This window comes from Corvus brachyrhynchos, unplaced genomic scaffold (genome assembly GCF_000691975.1).
Source record: "Corvus brachyrhynchos isolate BGI_N302 unplaced genomic scaffold, ASM69197v1 scaffold32, whole genome shotgun sequence".
In the NCBI taxonomy this organism is placed as follows: Eukaryota; Metazoa; Chordata; class Aves; order Passeriformes; family Corvidae; genus Corvus; species Corvus brachyrhynchos.
This window is the reverse complement of record NW_008237919.1, coordinates 11,753,530-11,776,048: the sequence shown is the minus strand read 5'-3', so window position 1 is coordinate 11,776,048 and position 22,519 is coordinate 11,753,530. Positions and strand designations below refer to the sequence as shown.

Here is a 22,519-nt window from a genome sequence, read left to right as displayed (position 1 = left end):
AGGGATTTGTGTTTTAAAGGAGGATATGGGTATAGTGCACAATGAAAACTGTTGGTTTGGTTGTACTTTTCTTTCTTACTCTGCTAGGAGAAACAGGATTGCACCAAGGATAGAGAAGTCTCCTCTTCTGCTCTAGGTACCAGGTCATGGAATCTCCTTGCAAGTATCTTAACTGCTTCTGACATGCGTGTCTTCTTGAAATTAAAAACATCCATAAGGGTGCAAATGCTGAAAAAGAGCTTAGGTCAAAGGGTCAATACAGAATTTTTTGTGTTGTGAAGAGCTCTTGAAACCATGAATTGCAGAAGGACCTGAATCCATATAGTTGACCATGTTAATGGATCATCTCCTTTGCCTTCCCCTCCCACATGGCTTCATCACACTAGACATTGTAATGTTATCTTTACAGGGCAACATGATCCACTTGGAGTGTAAAATTCTCCAAGGGGAGTTATCGACCTAAAATCTCAGCAACAAAATAAGAAAGAATAGCCTGGGGAAGAACGCTTACTCTGCTTTAAATTATCAAATTTCCAACCCCCTTTTCTGATAATCTATTCGTCTTATTGAAAAAGGTTTGAAGTGTTCTCCCCCATTTTAGTATTGCTATTATGAGAGAATCTTCTTCTTACTGCTTTTACAATCCATTATAGAGAAGTGGAAGCAAACTCTGGTCTCAGCTGTGTCTTTTAATGTTGCTATTTCAGACATAAAAAAACAACCCAAATTTTCAGCATTATAACTGACAACACAAGTTTATTGAGTGGATCTACCTAATGAACTTTCTTTTACATGTTAGTATCCTAGATAAGCTTGGAAAGAGAATGGAAATCTGACCCAAATATAACATTCGTAACAGCAATTTCCATGACACAAAGCTTGTTATAAGAATTGTTAAATATTGTGATTTGCACATTTCTGTATTTTTTCAAGTTTCAGATTATGTAAATAGACCCCAGAGATCTTGCTTAAGGTGCTTCATATTCTCAGGCATTGCCTGAGACAAAGAGTATGTCTCTGTTTTAATTTTTAAAGACATTTTTCTGGATAAAACTCAGTAACCAAAACCTGGATTTTCTTTTTTTTTTTTTTTTTTTCCAACTGGCCATACAGTAGAATGAATCTCACTGACCTGGCAGTCAGTTTGTAGTCAGATTACTAAGGCAAAGCTTAGCAGCCCCGAAGACTACAGTAGCTACTGCCAGCCCAACAGTGGGTCCATAAAGTGGCCAAGTGTCACTGGACAAAGCTCAATGAGACTGACCTCCCCTGATGTCCCAGTCCCGACATGGTGATCATTGGCAGGTGGTGTGTGAGACAGGGTCATTACATGTGTCATGAAGCTGGCAAAATGAACTTAAAGCCTGCTAGACGTGGCTGCAAGAGCTGGCTGTGGCCATTGCAGTGTTGCACTGCAGTTACCAGCATGGCCAACATCAGCAATGGGGTACAATCGAGAGCAGAGCAGAATAAGTGCTGAGGCTGTCTTCCTCATTTATACTGGCCAGCAGCTGAGCTCCAGTTTTTTATTTGTGCATCAGATTGCCCTCAAAAAACAAATAAACAAACAAACACAGGTTACTGATGGAATGAACACACAGAGGGATGTCCACTCTCATGTGGACTTTTTATCACATGAGTCCATGACCATATTTCTACCAAAATGCAATAGGAAAAAAAGAAAAACCTGACTTGAGGGACTCACAAGTGGTGTTGTAGTGACTTACCAAAACATTCCTATTACCCAGCATATTCAATAAAACCAAACAAGCATCCAGACAAAATGCAGATGGTGGCAAAAAGTTACGCTGGAAAATAGTTTAATTAATGGCCCGTGTAGCTCTCCCTGGAAACAGTTTTAAATAGTGCTCCAACAGGGATTGAGACAGGACAGAGCTGTTCCTAGGTAGGGTATGTTCGGCTACCACTTCCTTCTTAGCTGTTCAGTGTAAGTTAAGGGGTGAATGGATCTGGCAGTAATCATCAATTCTGAGCTAATGCAAGAAAATGGACCATCCACTCAAAATATTGACCCAGGATGGAAGTACAGCCATGGTCTGTGTGAATTTGTAAGAAGACAAACCCACAGGTCTGCTCAACTTACTTTTTTTCCCAGTTCATTTTTTATATTTTGCAACAGAAACAGGAAATGTTTGATGTGAGGCATCTTCAAGACTTACTGTGACATTGAGAAACTTTGCGAATTCTTAACCTTAAAGGCACATTCTTGGAATGACATCCGATAACTGCTCTTGGCTCCTCAGACAGGATGAAAAGCATTTCCAGTGTGCGTCAATTCATTGTTTAAGTGTTTTGACTAATGGCCTCAGGTTAAAAAAAAATAATCCCAAACCCTGCATCACATTCATTATGGAGCAGACTGCATCCAGCTGCACTAGGAGCAAGCCAGATGGCAGGGTAAAGGACCCTTTATGCGCCCACTGCTACCCAAGCAAAAATGGTCACAGTTCCTGAGCCCTCAGCATACCAGGCCTGTTCCTTCCAAGCACCAACGCAAAGAGTCCCAAAGAGGTAGAGAGCCCAGCAGCTCACAGAGTAGCTGGCAGTGCGGACTGGCAAACAGAGGAAGGCTGCACACACAGAGGTGCTGTAGCTGTGGCTACATCCCTTCTGGGCACTAGGGACAGGGGAGAGGAAACCTCCCTCCATGAGCAAATTTCCTCCTGAAACGCCCTTCCACACAGACATTTCCACAAACCAATGTCTTGGGGTCACAGATAATACCCTGCTATTAAATGTGAACCTTGCATAAGAACAAAGATAAGAAGGACTTGGGATATTGGTAGATGAAAAATTGGACATGAGCTGGCAGTGTGCACTTGCAGCCCAGAAAGCCAATTGTATCTTGGGCTGCATCTAAAGCAGCATGGCCAGCAGGTCCAGGGAGGTGATTCTGCCTCTCTACTCTGCTCTTTTGAAACCCCACCTGGAGTACTGCATCCAGCTCTGGGGTCCCCAGGACACAAAAGGGATGGGCCTGCCACAGTGGATCCAGAGAAGGGCCATGAAAATGGTCAAAGGGACAGAACACCTCTCCTATGAAGGAAGTCTGACAGAGATAGGGCTGTTCAGCCTAGAGAGGGATCCAGGGACATGTTTTTTCAGCCTTTCAGTATAAAAGGGGGCTTATAAGAAAGACAGAGAAAGCCTTTTTACCAGGGTCTGTAGCAATAGGACAAGAGATAATGATTTTAAACTTAGAGAGAGTAAATTCAGATTAGATATTAGCAAGAAATTCTTTGCTTCCCCATATCTAGAAGTGTTTAAAGCCAGGTTGGATGGGGCTCTGAGCAACCTGGTCTTAGGGGAAGGTGTCCCTTCCCATGGCAGGGGGTTTGGAACCAGGTGGTCTTTAAGATCCCTACCAACCCAAAGCATTCTGTGGTTACTGTGGTTGAATAAATCCCATGTATAATAGCACTGACAAAGCTAAGTTGTCTGAACCTCTGAATAAGACTCATATGCCCTTAAGCTGACAGAAATACGCACTGTTTGCCCATACAAGGTTCAGAAGCATCATAACCTCTTAATTGTGCTTGCTAACACAGGGCAGACACAGTGGTGCTAGGCTCAGGCCCCGCCAGTCTTACACATGCTTTCTTGAGGATTTTGTATGTTGCTTCATCACTGAAGAGGAAGGAGCGAGGATCACCACCACAAACAGCCTAGTGCAGCCAAAATTGTTTTAACCTGCCCTTCCTGCCAAGTCCTTCTCCCTGGATACATTCCCTTCCTCCACCCCTTCCACACAGCAGATCTAACCTGGGAAGTGCACTCCCTTAGAGAACATCTTGGGGGAATATTGATGAGGAAGACAGGGAGGAAAGCTGGTTGGGAAGGGGTTGCGTGGGCAGAGCAGGACACAGCAGTGAGGAGGAAGGAAGGAGACAAGGCAGCACAGAGGACAGAGCAAAGCCCTCCCATCACCTCTCGTATCTCGCTGCATCTCCAGGCAGGGGACAAACACAGAGGAAAGCAGCTGAAGGCAAAAGGCAGCCAAGAGTTAGGAATTTGTGGATGTCTTTGATGGCAAAGCTAAGAGTGCTGCATTTTGGGCTGCATGGGACCTGTGATTTTGTTCCTAGGAATAGCATATCATAATAGCCATGCAGCTCACTCAAAGGTGTTCTACATTTTCCTGAGCTCATTGGAGGAACACAGACAGCTGGTCACTTGCTTAAAGTAGGTATTATTTCAATTATGATTTTCCTGCCATGGCCATTCAGCCATCCAATAGCATTGAAGAAAATGAAAGGACCTTGTGGTTGTAGATAACTTTCTCTGATACTAAAGGACAGCACTTGTTGAGGCAATTTTACCATTTTTCAAATAGCTTGGTATAGCAGTACCATATATGTTGTTAGGGATCTTATGAGATCGTCAGACCTGCTCCTGTAAGATATCTGGCTCCAACAGTGCTCTGGATCCAAATACCTCACAAATTTGAATGTTTCAATGAAGATCTAACTGAAGCCAAATGTGGTACATATCTTAATGTCTTCCTCCTCGCTAAGGCCATTTAGTCTTTCATCATCCCAAAGATAACTAGCTGCTCCAGGGCACACTGAGGATGAACCAGGTGCTTTTTTCTAGAAGCAGAGTAGATAGCTTTGAATACCCTGGCAGATGAGATAATAGAAGTGGAATTAAGTAAACTTGAGGCCTTGCTCCATGAGAAGAGAGACTTCAAATACCTCAGTATTGACAGAAAGAGGCTCAATTTAATTTCAGAGCCAAATGGTACCACTCCTACCACACCTACCTCCTGTAGGACATCCCCTTCCTACCACACTGCAACCAGCAGTGGAGAGGTGGCACTTGATCCTCATACTTAGACCTGAAAAATTGATTGTTATCAGGTGAATGTATAAAATGTAGGCATTTAATCCAAGCTGGCTGCAACTAGTTCTTTTTATGGTTAGGTTAAACTCTTTTGCATTGTTGGTGGTGAAATGATTCACTGCTGTAAAATTTTGTACGTTGTGGCTGTTCGGACAGGATGCATTGTAGGCTTTAGAAAGAGGACAGGAAGAGCTGTTCTCTGCACAGGCCATCTGTGTGTCACAGAAGGTTGCATTTTTAGTAAAGGACAAAAATGAAAGGCCAGATTCTGTCTACTTCCTTGCTCCATCAGTGGTAATGCTGCATCCATGTATCTGGCCTTCCTTGCCCAAGTGATTGAGCAAAATTCTCTTTGAATATACTGAATTTGAAATGTAGGTTTTAACATTGTAGATACCAGATGTTTTCTTCTCTAATTCTTACCCTGATGGAACTGGGAATTCTTCATATTGGGCATGTGCTGGATGGCATAAGTCATGAAGAAAGTAATTCTGCTGTGACAAAAATTCCCCACTTACTCAAGCAAACTCCAAGTCAAAAATTGAGGAAAGGGCTTGTGTTATCTGGTGGTCATGGGGCTGGTGGGAGCTGGAGGGTGTTACAATCTTAAGAAATAGGATTTCAGTCCAGTGTGTTTCCTTTCCAGGGGTGGAATGGTTCAGACCAGCGAGCAGTATGAATTTGTGCACCATGCACTGAGTCTGTATGAAAGCAGACTTTCTGCAGAAGCTGTCCAGTGAAGCCGAGGAGAGTGAAACTGAATGTCAGTCTCTTGAGGTAATTTGTTTCATTACCTACCAGCAGCTTCTTCAAGGAGTTTACTGCAGTGGGAAAGACGGCTTTGAGGCCAACTTCTGAAAGGATTGTGGACGGTTTGGTAAAAGTACAGAGATTGCTGGACCCTTACCATATATGAATGTATTGTGAGCTTCCCAAAAATGATTTATAAAGAAGGTACTGTGCTGAAACTACACATGGATTTTGTGTATGTATCTAAAGATGGTTTAATTCTGTAATGCTGATATCTGCCATATGGAATGTATGTATATGCTACTGCTGCAGTCAGATGGACATTGGGACTTCTACAGAAGAAATGTTTAACAAGTGTATAAAAGCTTTGACGTTTGCAAACTGTCTTGTGAATGGACTGTCAACTGTACTGTAAAGTGCTATTACTGATTATGTGGTGAGCTTGTTTCTTGGCCACATAATATTCTTGCTGCTAAAATTGCAAGTGTTCAACTATGGATTAAAAAAAAAGGAGATAATAAAAAAATTAAAGATCTTGTTTTTGAAACTATTCAAAAGCAGTTAATATTTTATATGGAAATATATGTTCTTCATACTACTAACTATTAAATGTGTATTTACTGTAGGTCTTACAGAGCAGTTGCAGAGCACAATGTCTGTTATTCAGTGTGTATGTATTTACCCTATACTGTTGATTGTCTTAGAACATGCTTCTGCTACAGACCTGAATCCAGTGTATTTGTAAATTGTGTAAGTCATTCTACTTTTAAAAGAAACTTTGTAGCATATATTAAATGGTAAGGATTTTAACTATTTGTCTGTCTTTTATTAATACAGAAATTTTTGCATATGTTGCTCTGTCTCTTTCAGTAAGAGATGGATGCCTTTAGTGATACGGACTCTTCCATGACAGGTTATACAAGAAAGAAAATGCTGCTATGACTGTTTCCTTTATTGTTCAGTGAAAGTTTGTTTTTAAGAGATATGCGAAGTTGGCATTATGACTTACAGCACTGGGAGGTCTGTTTACAGGGTATAATGAGTTTTTAATGCAGTGATGTTGACTTTGCTTCATACTGCTAATAAATTACCCTTACTATAAAATAGTAACTGAAGTCTCTGTTCTTGCATAGAGTAGTTAATGCACACAAACTCTTGTACCCCCATAAACAGGCTCAGCCCAGCACAATTTGGTTAGCCTCCACCATGGCTTCAGACCACTTGGGAACCAATCCAGAGGACACAGGGAATCCCCCACTGACATGGAGCAAGGTGCACTACCTGATGGGAAGGCAAACCCAGCATCACTTGATTCCTCTGGGGGAGTTTCTGTAAGATCTGGTACAGATGCCAGAGTTTTGCCTCCTCCTCTTTCCATTCCTCCTCACCCTCCACTTGGCTTTTAGAACTTGTGGAGTTAGAAATATCAATATTGAGGTTTTTCTTGATTATGTGTAGTTACAAAAAAATACGTGTTTGTTCCCTGGATAATACTTAGTCAGCACCATCCAGATGACCTATAGATTTGTAATAGTTCACAGGCAACAAATTACACAGAAGTATGATCCCCTTTCTTTTAGTCTAAAGAGATTCAATATAATCTCTTTTAATTTCCCAGGTGTTTGAAAACTTCTCTTTTGCTTGTATTTTTCCAAAATAAACAAACTAGTAAACCGAAGAATCATGTAAAAGGACAAAGTGCTGTAAAACCCCCCAAAACAATTGAATAGAAGGAAGTGCTCGTCACTGACTTTTTCCCCCTGTGAAGGCACATTTCCTTCCTAGCCTTCGCTTCACTTATCTGAGGTGGGTTTTTTTAAGAGAAGCATGGGGAGTTGCTAGAGGGAAAATGGATTCTTTATTTCACGTCCTGGTTTCTACCTGTCTTGCCTTGACATTCTCAGGTAAGTGTCTCTCCCCACATCCCCTCTGCTGTATTGTCCTTTCTGCCACTGAGCAGAGCCCTCTGGCACAGCCAGTGACTTACAAAAACCGAGTCAGCTCTTCTCTGGGCTTCATACCAGAGGAATGAGGGGCAGGGCCAACATAGCCCGTTCTGTTTAGATTCCTTTCCAAAGGAAAATAAACTGCCTTCTTCTATGCTGGAGATATATCTCCTTTTTTTAAGAACATCTCCTGATAGACAATCCAGGAGCTGAATTTTTGGGACAAATGTTTCAAAGGAGAGATTCCTATCTTTTATTCATACTTTGTGAAACTTTGAGAGACAGGAGCTTTCTGTAATGCTTAGTTAGAAAATACCCAGGTCTGTAAAAACAGGGGAATGACAACATCAACTGAAGGAAATAAATACACATTTGGTTTAGCACTTTGTAACTAATGGGGCTGGAAATGTGAGTAACTGAGATTAAAAACCAAGAACAACATTAACATGATATGGCAGGGAGGCTGCATTTGAAATAACCGGTTCTGTGTTCTGTAACAAGTACACATTTTGCATTGGTAACTTCGTGGGGTTTTGATGAATGCATTGTAGTTTCCTTCATTTGAGTAGTTGGTGTTGATCTTTAAGCGTGGTGACAGAGAGCTGATCTTATGTGAATTGGAATGGTCACAAAGCTAACAGCTAGATATGTTGGGATTAATCCAGTAGAACATGTACTTCCTATCAGTAAAGAACCTCCATTCCTGTAACACAGGCACTGAGAAACATAGATTTGTGAATATCCTCCTATATGTTTCCCTCAGAAACATTATGAATGTTACTAAAACAACCTGCAGGCAGTAAATTATAATTTTTAAAGTCTGTGTTGTAAAACTGAAACAGAGACTGAGAACTCATGTAGATCTCTGTATGCTTTCAAGCAGGGGAAATGAGGAACTGGTGTTTGAAGTTAATAGTTCTTGGATTTCTTTTATATCCAGTTTAAGTTTTTCTTATTTTTATATTCTATGAAGGTCAACATAACCTTGCTACAATAGTCTGGGGTTTTTCATTTTCATTATTTACATTACCAGCACATGCATCATGTGGGTGTTGTGTTTGGAGGGTTTATTTTAAATTGGTTCAACTTACGGGAAGTTTCATGAAAAGTGCAACACATAGAAAGTGGGAAGAGAGATTTATCTGCTGATGTATTTTAAATCATTGAAAATTTTCTTTTTGTCAAGTTAATGTGTGATCTATTGTATTTTTCTGGAATTTTCCTTTCCCAGAAGGGTTTCTGATTATCCATGTCCAGAAACAGCAGTGTCTTTCAGAAAAGAGAGGAGTCATTATGGAAAAGTGCAATATGACCAGCCTGAGCCAGAAGTGGCAGTGGATGGCAGATGACAGGCTCCTCCACGTGAAGTCTGCCCAGTGCCTGAGCATCTCTACGCGCTCTGCTCTGTCGTCTCGCAGCATCATCGTCGATTGCCCCCAGGCAGTCAGGTGGAATTGCCACGAGGATGGGCTCCTGAAGGTGGCCAACAGCTCTCTTTTTCTCACAAAACAAGGTCAGAAGGTAATGGCCAAGCGGAGTAAAAAATACCTTCATACATGGATGCAGCTAAAAACCAGTGAGACGGGAAAACCTATTTATGTAAATCTGTGCTCAAAGCAAGGTGAGTTATTCCTTCAAGAAAATATCCTGGGAGTTTTGGTAACAAAAATGTCTCTGTTATGCTAACCCAAATGTGAAAAATTATTGTATTTTATTCATACAGAAGAATGTTTTTCACAGTTGGAAAGCATTTTGAGAACTACTAAAGAACAGCTAAGATGAATGCTGTCTTTCTCACAACTGGTGGAGTTTTTAAGTCACTTTATATTTTCAGGATGTCTCTCCTTTTGTCTACTCCCAATCTTTGGATCAATGTGTTTATGTGTAAGTTCAGCTCACTATTACTGCGTCATTTCCTTTTTCCATTTCTAAACTCTGGGTACTAATTCCTAGTACTTTTTAAAATGTGGATGCAAAGAAGTTCTCCTCCCCATTCACGTTATCATACAAATCCAGATTCAATCTGTCAAGAGCAAGAACATGTCTGAAAATCAAACACATGCACAATTATTTCTCTGATTAACCTAAATGCATAATTAGAACAGTCATGGCTTACACATTCATTCGTTTACTCAGTGTAATTTTGCTCCTAGATGCCATATACATGAGAACACTCAAAATCCTGAGAATAATGAACTGAATCAAAAGTCTCAGTAATTTATGGAATAGCACCCTGAAATGCAAAGGTCTGTGCACACACCTACAGACACCTACCAGTATATCTGTGTAGTTGTGGGTTTACATGTCCATGGCAAAATGGAGGGTAGAATGGTTTGAAGAGAGGGTTTGAATACTGCTGAATAATGCTTTCTTCAAGTCCTGTTGTTGAGCCTTCCTGGTAATCCTGTTAATACTGTTCTTGTGCACTATTAAGCAGTTCTTCATAGTAAATAAGAACAACCTACAGATATCTTTTTACTGGGGAAGAGTTAATTCTTGTCTTTACAGGGTTAACAAAATGACCCAAAACGTTTACATATAGCCAGATTTTCAGAATGTTTAAACCAAATCCTCATTTTGTCTAAACTCCTAGTTATTGTAAGGCAGGGCACCATTTTTTTCAGCAAATTTGCACTTGCAGAACTCTACTCATAGGACCAGGACTACTCACCTGAGTGGAGGTATGAAAGGATAGCTTCCAGAATCAGGGAATGGAAAAGTGGCCATGATGCCATCCCAGCCCTCCTATATTTTAGAGATTAAAAAGGCAAAATCATTTTAAATCCTGTGGGGTGTATATGGCTCGCATATTCAAAGACACTATGAACCATTCAGATGAGGTACACAGGTAGTGTTTTTTCCTTTAGATAGCTGGATGGAGTGTGGCCTCACAAAGTTAAAGTAACCTTGTATACTTTTCTTAATCATCCTCACAGGAGAAGCAATTTAAGACCAATAAGCACTAAGACAATTGTCATGGGATATTAAAGCACCTTCTCCTCTATTTACTGTGCTCATTTCTTAAATTAACTTACCTTAATTTTCCTGAAATTTTCTCCATAGACAGGCCTGTCAATCCTTTCTAAGAGTGTTACTTACCTTATTTTTCACAGCTCTGGGAAGGTCTGCTGACAAATCAACAAAACATTATAATCCTCAATACCTAAGTATTTTAGGAATATAAGAAGCTCATAAAGTGGAAATAGTGCAAAGAGATTAATTTTTCAAATAGTAGTAAGTACTATGAGAACAAAATCTAATGCCCCCAATTCTGGTCATGGCATCCATATGCATGTCAAAATTTTCAATACTGAATGTGTAAAATTAGTCTTCCAAAACATCTATCTGCTTTCAGTATAAGCAGAAGTGGATCAGCCTAGAATAACATATTTGGTCTATATTTAGCTAAGATAGTAAAAATTGAGCAAAATCTTTGGAGCTGAAATGGCTGTAGGTTTTTCTACTCCTGACTAACACCATATTTTGCTACAATTTATCCTCTGTTTTCACAGTACTCATAAAAATAGTTATATTTTGGCATAGGAGTAGCTCACTGAATTGCATTCCAAACATCATCCCAGACAGAGTACAAGCACCAAACCCAGTAACTGCAACTACCTTTTATTCTGGACCTTACTCAAATATCAAGCACGATTTTTCTGAGCTTGGGGAAAGTCTGAGCTTGGATTTGGATTTCAAATCAGCCATCTGAGATGTGTTTGGATTTACATGTTTTGTAACAGTCCTGACCTAAATGATTGTTGGTATAAATCAGGATCAATTTGGGTATGTATCCCATCTCTGCTCACTCAGAGATGATTCTAAATCTAGCAGCAAACAGTCCTTCTCACACAAACTCATGTTTGAATCTGGCCTCCAGCTGAAACAGCTGACATGAAGAACAGTCATAAGGTATGAATATCCCTTGAGAAAGTGACACTTCATTTCCCACCAAATTCTTGAGGACATTCTGGGCAGAGAAAGAAAAAAATCTCAGTAGTGCTAAAGCCTTCTTTTCACCAGCCTGCTGTTGGGTTCAGAGCTTCTCTAAGCTCAGAAACCAGGAGAAGGAACAGGAATGGAAACAGGCAGGAGGAAAAGATGGGGCAGGTAAAGATGTAGAAGGGTGGGATGACTGAAAAGAACGAAGACTGTTGCATGTAAATAACAGTTGTAGAACAAATGTCCACCATGAATGCTGACACACTAACACTGATGTCACTCCTGAGCTGCATAAGCAATTCTTACAAGCTTCTTTTGTTCTAGGTAGGTTAATTTTAATAAAATATCCAATTAAGAACAGATGCATGCTATGTGGTACCTTGAATATTACCAACAAACCTCAAAACCACTGCTGACCAAAAATTATTCACTAAGTAGACAGTAGTTCAAATAAGGAGACACAAGGCCAAGCTGTATGCTGCAGTTACACACTGAGCTCTAGAGACTGCCACACAGGCTGTAGAGCAGTCTGGATACAGAAGGTGACATGAACTGTTTTGTAATATGATGCTCTTCCTTGCATTTCTCTTATACCATACATGGTAAGGACAACCCTAGAGCTGTGGATATCAAGACATTCAAAAAGAGTAGCTGATTTCGTGGAGGATTCACTTACAGTTGTGTGCCAAGCACTGAAGAACCATAATGGGATTTCCAAAGATATAAAACATGTTGGACAAGAAATTCAAATAACAACTACAACATCTTTCTATATCTTGCTTGTTTGCAGCCTAAAATAGACAAAATACTAGATACCAGGTATGAGCTGAAGTCTGATGGGCCACCTGACATTCACACTGTTGCTTCCGCTTTTTCTACCCTTGGTTCTTGTCCAGGATAATTTCTTTCACATGAGCTTCTCTCTTCCCTTTATCCCCCTTCCAGTTTAACTGCTTCATAATCAGAACTTCAGCTAATTAAGTTCACATCCCACTGCTGATGCTTCAGTGGCTGAGATGGATCACAGAAGAGACCAGAGCAGTGCACACTCCAAGCATGCTCTAAACCACTGAAGCAGCAGTAGCAACTGCAGAACATGGAAAGGGAAGCACATGCGTCTTCTTGGGACCCTTGGGAAGGTGGAAAAGCACCAAAGAAAGGTGGCAGAAGCACAGAAAAGGCAGCAACTCTTACCCATTTTTTAAATAATGTAAAGACCTTTAGGCTTTAAGCTTTCCACACCTTTAGTGTTTGTAGATACTGCAATAATCCATCCGTAAGTTCAGTACAGGTTGGAATTTTTAGTGTGTGTAACTTTTACAAGTTCCTTCAGGATAAATTAGAACAGTGATAAAAGGTATTTTCAATCCGCCTTTAAGTTGACCCAAAACATTTTTCCTAAAATACATTCACTGAAATTCATTTTAATCTCTCCAAGTTATTTTATAGGGTTTTGTAAGTATAAGAGTTTGCTAACATCTGTGTGAACCCATGAAATATCAAAAATTATTTGAATCTTTCTTTCATGGCTGACCACTTTTGCTGAGCTCCATCTGGACAAAGAGAGGCATCAATGTCAGATCCTTGGACATGGTTACGAGATCTTGTACACAATCCAATAGCATATTGACAGAAGCTCAAAGATAAATGTGAGTTTAGATTTTCTAAAAAGAAATGGAGAAATCTGCAGTGTAGCCTAGGTCTTTGGGCTTTGTAAATTTTCGAAGTCTCAGTGAGCCACAGCACAAAGAATATAGAACAAAACCAGCTCAGCTACTTTCATGGGGAAAAAATGGAACAATAGGCACAGCTTCCCAGAGCAATCAGGAGGATGGGAAGTCCTGCTTTATGATTTCATCTTCTGGAAGTGCCAACAAAGATGCCAATTCCAAACAACTATGCTGGTGTTTTTCATTATTATATTCTCTCTTTTGTGTGGACCTCCATGTAGAAGCTGGAGTGGGTTTGAACTTCTAGGTGTAGGTGTCTGAAGGAAGTGATTATTTTACTTATCTCAGCAAGTGCTTTTTGTCAGTTGAGATGCTCCAGGATATTCCACTTGATCTCTGACTGCCAGCCCAGAAAGACATATGTCTCCCATAAGTGTTATGAGAGCCCTGGGCAGATGCCTGAGATGCCCTAGGGCAGTTCAGATTCCAGTAGGTTTAGGCAACTGAACCAAGACCTAGGTGTCTCCATAGTTACTAAGTTTCTGAGCTCTCTTCCGTAGAGGTGTGATCCATGGAGTTAATGGAATCTAGATGTCCTTCCAGTGACCAAAAATCCACTTCAGGGTGAGCTGGAACTACCCATAGTGTCAGAAATAGGGCTGGTACAGCAATGATGTAATCATCATAGTTATATGGGTGTTCTGCTACCACTGATGCTGAAAGAACCTTTAAGTGGCTAATGCTACCACTGATGCTGAAAGAACCTTTAAGTGGCTACTTCAGCATTTCAAAAACAGGGAAGTAAAAGAGCAGCTCAGGATGAGACTGGAGTTTGAGACATTCAATTTCTCTGACATGAGATACAAATGAGATACTAACTTCTACAACATTCAACTAAAGAAGGTAAAAATTTTCAAGCAGAATGGATTTTTTAGAGGTTTTAAAAGTCAACATTGAAGGGGAAAGAAAGGACATTTAGTGGATTTTGTTCTTCTGTCATACTCCTACATACAACAGAAATCTGAATTAGTTTTTTAGTTACAAATAGTTAGCTAAAAAGATAATTCATCTTGTCCTGCACATAAAGAGATCTTAAAGCAATCCCTTATTGTTTCAAGTCTTGCAGTGAGTTAGATGCAGTCTTACAGAGTATTTTTTAACTTATACACTAGATATCTGATTCAATTATGTTTCACTAGCAGTTCAGCCTTAGTTTTCTGAAACTGTGTTCTAATAGAGTAGGCAGATCCGTACAATGTGAGCTATTTCAGAAAGCTGCACTGTGCCAGCTCAGCTAAGGCTGAAGGCACCACTGTAGGGTTCTCAGTTCTTGACAACTAATCAGCACTTTTGCTAATCATACATGCAAAAGTGTGGAATTCCCTTCCTTGTAAGCAGCCTGCTGCTGTGTGGATGGATGTGGTTTGCAGTACACCCCGTGGATGAAATATGCACTTAGTCAGAACATCATAATTTCTCCTGGGTGTGCTACTGATGATTACAATATTATGTTCACACATTGTATATCATCCAGACACTAGTGATCAACATCAGTGTCAGTGCTGTTGTTCTGTTCCCAAAAACAATTTTATGACTGATTTCCAAAGAGGCTGCTAGAACAATGCTAAACACGTATGAAAAATCCCAGTGTTGAGATTTCTGTGTACTTTACTAATGTCCACAGAGGAGGTGAGTTTTTTTCTGCTTAAAAAAATTGGAACTCAAGTTGTGTAGAAATCTGCTACATAGGCCTTATAATATGCAGTTTTGTTTCTTAAGTGCCTGCTGCTGAGGAAGGGCTATGAGGGTTCTTATGCTAGGATCACAATAGTGGTTTTACTTAAAATATAAACATGGATTCTGACTTTCTTAAAGTGGTGCAGATATGAACCACATTAGTCAGTCCACTGTAGGATATATGGACGGTACTGGTACATATATCTGAAGTTCCAGTATGGTGTAGTGCTATATACAAGTCACTTCCACCCATAGGTTACAGGTAACAGACTGTAACCGGCATTTTCTGGGAAAGATCCTTTAGCTGGAAACCCAGAATAGCCCAAAGCTTAACAAGAAGAGTTGGGTCATGCAGTGACCAAATGCTTGTTCATGGGACCTCTTTGGGCTGGTGGAACTTTTCTGAGGACCAAGTGTTTTGCTTCCAGGACAGTCGAGCTCTCCCCTCCACTCCTGCACCAAGAATGCCTGTTATCCTGGCTGCTGAGTCCCATAAATGTCACTGGCAGCACCAGCTTCCCTTTTATGGAGGAGCAGCTTTCCTAAAACACAATTGCACTGGAATGCAAACGCCTTCCTGCTGGAATCACTGCTATTTGTCTGTAAATTAAGCCAAGATTTTTTTTTTTTTTTTTAGCATGTTTTCATGTTGAGTGTGTAAATGTATATTTAGGAGCTCAACTGAGTGGCCTCTTCTCCTAAGCAATTGCTGGCTGCTCAGACATACCCTTTTTTGTTGTCCTTCTATCAGTAAGTTCTATCTGCTGAGATATCTGAGAGGCATAGAGCTCTTTCCAAGTCCTTGGGGCTAGGATTTCTAGTTGGTTACTGTAGACTTTCAGAGACCCACAACTAATAGGACATCTCCAAGAAAAATGACTGACATGGAATCTAGACTAAGTCTGGACTTGTGCCAGCTAACGAGTTTGTTGCAGCAGGTGATGACAGCTTGAGCACAAGGTTCCTGTCCTTCTCGTGGGAACTATGAAGGTATGTGACACAGGACCACAGCAGACTCTGCACCTTAGGCTCTCCACATGGGGTTCTGCAAAGGCAGCAGCATGAAGATGATTGTGCAGAGTTGGACCAGACCTGAAGTTTTGATGAAACCCTTTGCACAAGTGTAAGAGAGAATTGGATCTGTAGTATTGTTTTCACTGCCTTGATTTGGAAAGAGATTCGATCAGCTTTTTTTGTAATTTACTGGAGACTTGGAATTTTTTTTATTTCCAGAGAAGCACAATTAGATAAAAGGAAGGAAAACATCTACTCTGGATACCAACCCATTCCAGTAAACCATTACTTTTCAAAACGTTCCAGAACCCTGTACCAGGTGAATGCACTGTGCTGTCAAGCACAGGAAACACTTGCATGGAAATGTCTCCTACTAGGGTTTACAATATCACTTTTCTGTGCAAATGAGAGTGCTGCAAATTTATTTACATAAACATGTTAACATACATATTTACGCATACACAAAAAAAATGATAATGTTGATTTCGTAGAAGCTCACCCACTGCTCCTTTGGGTAAGAGGTAATACACATTGGCCAGCTAAGACATCATAATTGCACACCAAGTAATTGGATTTGAAAGCTTCTGCTGCAATTTAACCCACTCACTACTTTGTTTTTAAAGGATTTGTGAGCTAAAATTGTTATAAATGGCAACCAGCCCAGTGGCTCAGCAGCAAAACAAGGTTCTGTCATGCTGGAGACCCTAGTTCAAGGACAGACAAAGTGTCTTGGGCATTGAGCCAATACACACTAGCTGTGTTACAGCAATGGCAGGGCAGCTTTTTGTGAGAAGGGGCCAGTGAGTAATTCCAATAGTTTAGCTGAAATGTGATGCTACCAGATGTAGAGGCCACCACAGCTTGAACCCTGCCCTCACAGCCACAAAGAAAGGATATTAAATACATACCAATGGGGAGGAAGAGCCATGAAAATGTGGAGGAAAAATGTGTAGTAAAATCTTTCCTGAGTTCTAATTGCAACTTTGGCTTTCTCTGAAGGATACGTGACTAAAAAAGCGAATCCGCTGTCGTATTTACAGGTACTTCAGTTAAGTGATAGGTCATTAGCTGAGCCTTGGGAAGGCAACAGTCAGGGACTAGCATGGGGTCTGCATAAGACCGATTTTAGAGAGCAAGAGAAACGTTCATGTGGGCACATGGAACTTATCTTGAACAAGTATCTTGAGAAAAAAAAATCTTGAAAAAATCATCTTGAAAAATTATACTGAATACAGCCATGTATTAAACTTACACCAAAAAAAGGCGGATGAGAATATGGCCCATGCAGGTAGAAACGAGGGGAGAGGGTTGACAATAAAGCTGATACTGTGTGCCATTGATAGATACAAGCAAGTGAAAAAGTTGCAAGTGAAAACATTTTGCCCTTAATGACGAAGTACAACCTTTCTCTTCACTTCAGAATCACTGATGGACTATATTTAAAATTAATGGTATGAATGTTTAGGGGCATTATTTTTTTTCTGGTTGTGTTTTGCAGGCTTTGGTATTGATGCAAAAACATATGTTCACACTGAAAACAAACAAACAAAAAAAGTAGAACTGATAGGTGCACTTAAACTACTTGGAAGTTGTATCAGCCACATTTATTGAATCTAATGAATTGTTTATAAAAATGTAGAGCTGATTTTAATTACTTTCCTTTGTTTGTCTTAGATCTACAAGATGCAGACACTTCTGTGTGGACTACTAGAACTACATCCCCCTCTTCAAATGCTGTTACTTCTAGGCCTGAAAATGTGTTGAAGAGCAGCACAGAGATGTTCATCAGCAAAGTGACTGAACACTTCAGTAAAAATCCCATTGAAAACCTCTATTTCGACTTGAAATCTGCAGTAACAGAGAAAGCCTGGATTCCAACGACTCTTCCATACTCTAGCACTACAGAAGAGGTAAGACAGAAGAATTACTGATTTTTATTAAGCCTGCTCCACTCTGTGGAGCCTGATAGCTATTACAAGTGGATGTTTTGTGGGCTTAAAAAAACAACAAACCAAAACCTAAAAAAAATAGCTACAGGACTAAGCTTTGTTCTTTTTTTGGTGGGATGCTTTGTTTTGATGTTCATGCTGACAATGTCATTTGCTAGAAGCATAGCTGCAGAAAAATTCTGCCTCTTCTGTACAGCCCAATCCTGGTGTGCACATTGCACTGGGAAAAGTTGAAGGGAAATAATCAGGGTATGTGAGAAGCAATGGAAAGCTCCTGGATGTGGCAGGACCCACAGGAGCCTGGGTATCTGGTCGCAGTGACTCTGTTATTGCTTGGTGCATGATGTGGTGGTCTAGCTCTAATGACATGCTAAGAATTACAGTGTGCAATGACCTTATTTACAGATAATTACATACATTGTTTACAGATCAAAGCAAGAGAAATCCAAATGCTTTAACTGGCCTTGAAAGGAATCCTGGCCTTGGCCATGGTCAGCTTATCTACTGGCTGATAGGCAGAGTGGAGACATACAGACACTTGGTCTTTGCTCTGTCCAACCACAAACCACCCTGGCAGAGGAGGGTAATGGGGCTGCCAGTCCCAGCCATAGAAGGAGAAAATGGCAGGCATTCAGTACCTCCAAATCAATTTCCAGTCTTCCTTTACTGCAAGACCCAGTTCAGTAATCTGAGAGCAAATCTGGCATCACCATTGGCAGAGTGTGTATGGGCAGTTAGAGCTAAAGCATGCAGGATATTATTGGTCACTGTATCACTATTACCACATAGTGGTTTAGAACTGAAAATCCCTAAATTCCCTGTGGCTTGTCTTCCAGGAGACCACACTACACTCAGTGTATTGGGACAGGCAGACATGTTTCAGTTACTACCGTTACTATGTATGTTGGAGTAGATAAGACTAAGAAATGTGTTTTATGTTTGGGAAGGCTGTGGACAGAGTGTCAGGGTCCATAAACTTGATGGTTATATACTGCTGTTCTAATGCTGCTGAGGGCAAGGGACTGAGCCAAGGATGGATGCACTGCACCCCGTTCCATAACTGATGCAGTTCTTTTCAAATATGATCTTTCTGGCTTTGTGCAGGCAGGCTGAGCTTATTTCCTCATGCCCTCCGTTCATTTGCATACCTCCTGCACAGAATACTGGTTCCTCCCAAATGGAAATGTCCTATAAAATCAGGTATTACCCAAACTGCACTCCTACTGCATAATCCTACTGCACTCCTGCTACGTAATCCTGCCAGAGCTAGAGAAATGGCACCATTTGAACAGAAGCTACTGCCTCTGGTGTTTCTACACCACTTCACCTCCTGAATTACATCATTTGCACCGAGCAAGCTGCTTACGTCAAAACTTTCGAACCAGAATTCTGTGGATAAGCCATCTAAGCATAGCTACGGGGAAAAAAATCAGTAATAGCTTTCTCTTGTAGCCTCCAACTGGCTCTGGACATTTGAATCTAGATATACCAATTTAGACACAAAAATTTAAAATCTTTGGCCTCCATCTCTGTTTCCCAGTCTTTAGCGTGGAGTTAAAACATTTTTTGTCAAACTTCGGGGATGTTTTAAAGGATTAACTAGATTTAATATGATACTTTGAAAACACATAGACTAAGTGCTGAGTATTGTTGTGAGGAAGACAATACCTCTTATGAACTGCATTTGCCCAGGCTGGGGCCTCTTGTTTGCAGAAGTAAAGCCATGTTGTTATTTGGCTGTGCACATACCCATTTTGGGGGGACAATAGTGACATTTCAATTGAACAAAATGTTTGGTTTAGAGCTGCCTTGGATTTCAAGTGAAACTGCAGCTTGCACTTTGAATCCATGACAAAAGCTATGCAAAGCCCATTTCCTCTTGATTAGAGAGACAGAGAGGTTGGTGTTAAAAAAAAAAAAATCAGGAAACCTTGGGAAAGTGTCTGAAAGGGACTTTGGAGCCTGCTATTAGAGACACGTCCGGCAACTCCCAAAACTCACTTCCAGTTCTTTTTTCAGTTTAGTTTCTTGGCTTGCCACACAGATCAGTAAGTGTTAAAGACTGTGTGACTGCTGATTTACTAAAAGCCCATTTATTCACTACCAGTCTGGAAATAATTACTTGCATTATATTGGCTATTCTATATAAATATATTGCCACCAGTGAATGATGGACCCCTCCAGTTTTATTCCAGTGCTGGCATAGGCGTCTGTGTCAGACCTTACCTGTGTAGCAGCTTTTGCTGAATAACATACAGAAGGAAGTCTCAAAACCTGTAATAAACCAGTACCTTCCTACTAATACAAAAAAGTAAAGATTTTATGATAGCAGGAATAAGAGTAATAAAGTAGGAACTTCTAAATTATGAGCACTTCTGAGAAGCAGTAACATCATTTTCCTCCACACATTATCTTATGCTATCTGGAAGAGACAAACAGGCATTTATTTCCAAAAGTCTTTAAGTTTCACTTGTGGTAGGTTCCACTTTTTTTCCCGAATTTGATGTTTGCAGTGTTGATTATGTTGGGGTTTTTTTCCTTTTACTTTTTACATCTGCTTAAATAACTTCCATCTAAATATCCAAATTATATCTTCCCTGCAAGTTCTGGTCATGGATGTTTTCAAAAATCCTTGTTCTAACGTGAGCTCCACTTTTCAAGAAAAAGCAGGTTACCCTGAACGTTTTAATTTTCAGAGAGGGTTTTGAAGTAATCCAAACATCCCAATAAGCCTTCAGATTTGCACTTCTCCAGTGCTAGAAAAGTATTGGTGTGGTTTATGCCGTTAAGTCCAAAAAGCATGATCACCTAAAGAAGAAATCACACTGTAAAACACTCACCTTAAATGTTTACAAGACATTTATGTCATTTTAGTCCCAGTTTAGGTCTAAGAAGCACACCTTGTGTTTCCCATCAATGGTATGATTATTCCTGTGCTAGCTCTTTGGGGCTTGGTTCCTCCTTCTGTCTGAAGTACGTAAAACATCTCTTCCAAGGGAGATCTTCTGTGATGGGCTTGAGAATGGCATAATAACCAACACAGATTTATATTGTCACTTAAGGCAATGATCATAAAGTTATTAATTATCCTCAGCTTTGCAAAGTACAGCACAACACTTTCAGTGCCATGTCCCTAGGACCAGGCATGGAGCTCCAATGGGACAGATGAAGTTTTCTGTAGGTGCAGGTAACACCCTTGAGTGCTCAGACTTTTGATTTCAGAACAGAAGAAGGAGAGCTAGTTTTTCACATATTTGTATCTTGTTTTACAGGCTGGTGCCCAGAAAAGTTCTAGAGCAGCAGCCCCCCTAAAAGGCAGACTAATGTTTGTAAACCCAGAGCCTTTTTCTCACTCAAAGAGGGCAAAAGTGATACAGAGATGGTGTTGAATTTGCTTGAGGTACTGCTTTTAAAAGTTAAAATCCGCCATGCATAATGCAACACAGAAGTATGCAGAAAAATGCCATTCCCAATGAAGAAAGTAAATGTCCATTTCCTTCTCTTTTGTGCACCCCCAAATTCACTCCATGGCTGCTATTGTGTATTTGAATATCTGAAGGTGCAAAATGCTTCTGCCCACACTTCTTCTCTGTCACCCCACGTACACACTTATATGCGAGTTTTCAGAGGCTGATAGTTAAACAAGAAGGAAACGGGCATGCATAACAGAAATGGAAAACTCTCATTTTGGCTGTACCAATCTCGGAGTTGCACACAGCTTTATTGATGCAGTCAGGAAACAGGGAGACTTTCTTGCTTTCCATGGTGTGTGTAATTTTAGCTTGGGAGTTTTTCAGGGGATGTGGGAAGGAACTGTTTCGAGGACATGAGTTGAAACAGAAAACGGAGATGGCTTGGCCACTCACAGACAGACTCTGCTGCTGCAGGCAGGAGCTCAGTGTTGGGCTCTGCTGGGCTCTCCTGGACACAAGGCCTCTGGTTGCAGTGCCACATGACCAGGGAGAGAATGGAGGCCTTGGTGGTCTATGGTTAACCCTTAAAAACATCAGAGTTTGGGATGCGGGAGCTGGAGTGGTGGGTTTGTCATAGCTGAGGCCAAGAGGAGGTGGGATGGCTGTGAAGGGTGGCAGGTGTGAGGAGAGCAGGTATGCAAGGTAAGGTGGCCATGGAGTAAAGCAAGTGAAAGGCGAGGTGGCCAAGAGGAGTTGCAGGCAGGAGGAGAAGGAGCCACACGAGGCAAGGCAGCCGTGAGGTGAGGCAGGCAAGAGGCAAGGTGGGAATAAGGCAAGACCAGCATGAGACAAGGCAGCTGGGAGGTGGGGCAGAGGCAAGAAGACATTGTGAGTCGATGCAACCACGAGACAAGGCAAGGCAGCGCCAAGTGAGGTGAGACAATAGTGCCGCGCCCCAACAGCGGCACCGCTGAGGGGCCCCGTGCGCCGGGAGGAACGCTTGGGAAGACAAGACCCAGGGGAAAACCGACATGAGGAGGAAACGGCGAGGAAGGAAGGGAGGTGGGGTGGGAGAGGAGCAGGGAGGAACGTGGGATCCTTAAGGAGAGAGGGGCGGCACCCCGGGGCCGGTTGCCTGCCCGGTGGGCGGCAGGTCCCGAATCGCCGGGCTTCGCCCCCCGCAGCGAGACGCGAGGAAATCGCCTCTTGATTGCGGAAGTCGGCGGGGGGGGGGT

The 22,519-nt window shown here is 41.2% G+C and overlaps 2 protein-coding genes across 4 annotated transcripts in view; both read left to right on the top strand.

Moving 5' to 3' along the window:
* PTPRR (protein tyrosine phosphatase, receptor type R) overlaps nucleotides 1-6,723 on the top strand; it is a 127,163-nt gene extending 120,440 nt beyond the window's left edge. For 2 of the 3 annotated variants that reach the window (XM_017733235.1, XM_017733232.1), the window contains one exon: nucleotides 5,510-6,719. In XM_017733235.1, coding sequence (XP_017588724.1) covers nucleotides 5,510-5,603 — 94 coding nt within the window. In that variant the 3' untranslated portion in view covers nucleotides 5,604-6,719. Of the gene's footprint in view, nucleotides 1-5,509 lie in introns of all 3 variants that reach the window. The other variant, XM_017733233.1, reaches the window with a different exon arrangement.
* A 689-nt stretch (nucleotides 6,724-7,412) lies between these two features.
* PTPRB (protein tyrosine phosphatase, receptor type B) overlaps nucleotides 7,413-22,519 on the top strand; it is a 64,256-nt gene continuing 49,149 nt past the window's right edge. The window contains exons 1-3 of the mRNA XM_017733096.1: nucleotides 7,413-7,517; nucleotides 8,791-9,180; nucleotides 17,597-17,850. Of these exons, the coding sequence (XP_017588585.1) occupies nucleotides 7,463-7,517; nucleotides 8,791-9,180; nucleotides 17,597-17,850 (699 nt within the window). The 5' untranslated portion in view covers nucleotides 7,413-7,462. The remainder of the gene's footprint in view (nucleotides 7,518-8,790; nucleotides 9,181-17,596; nucleotides 17,851-22,519) is intronic.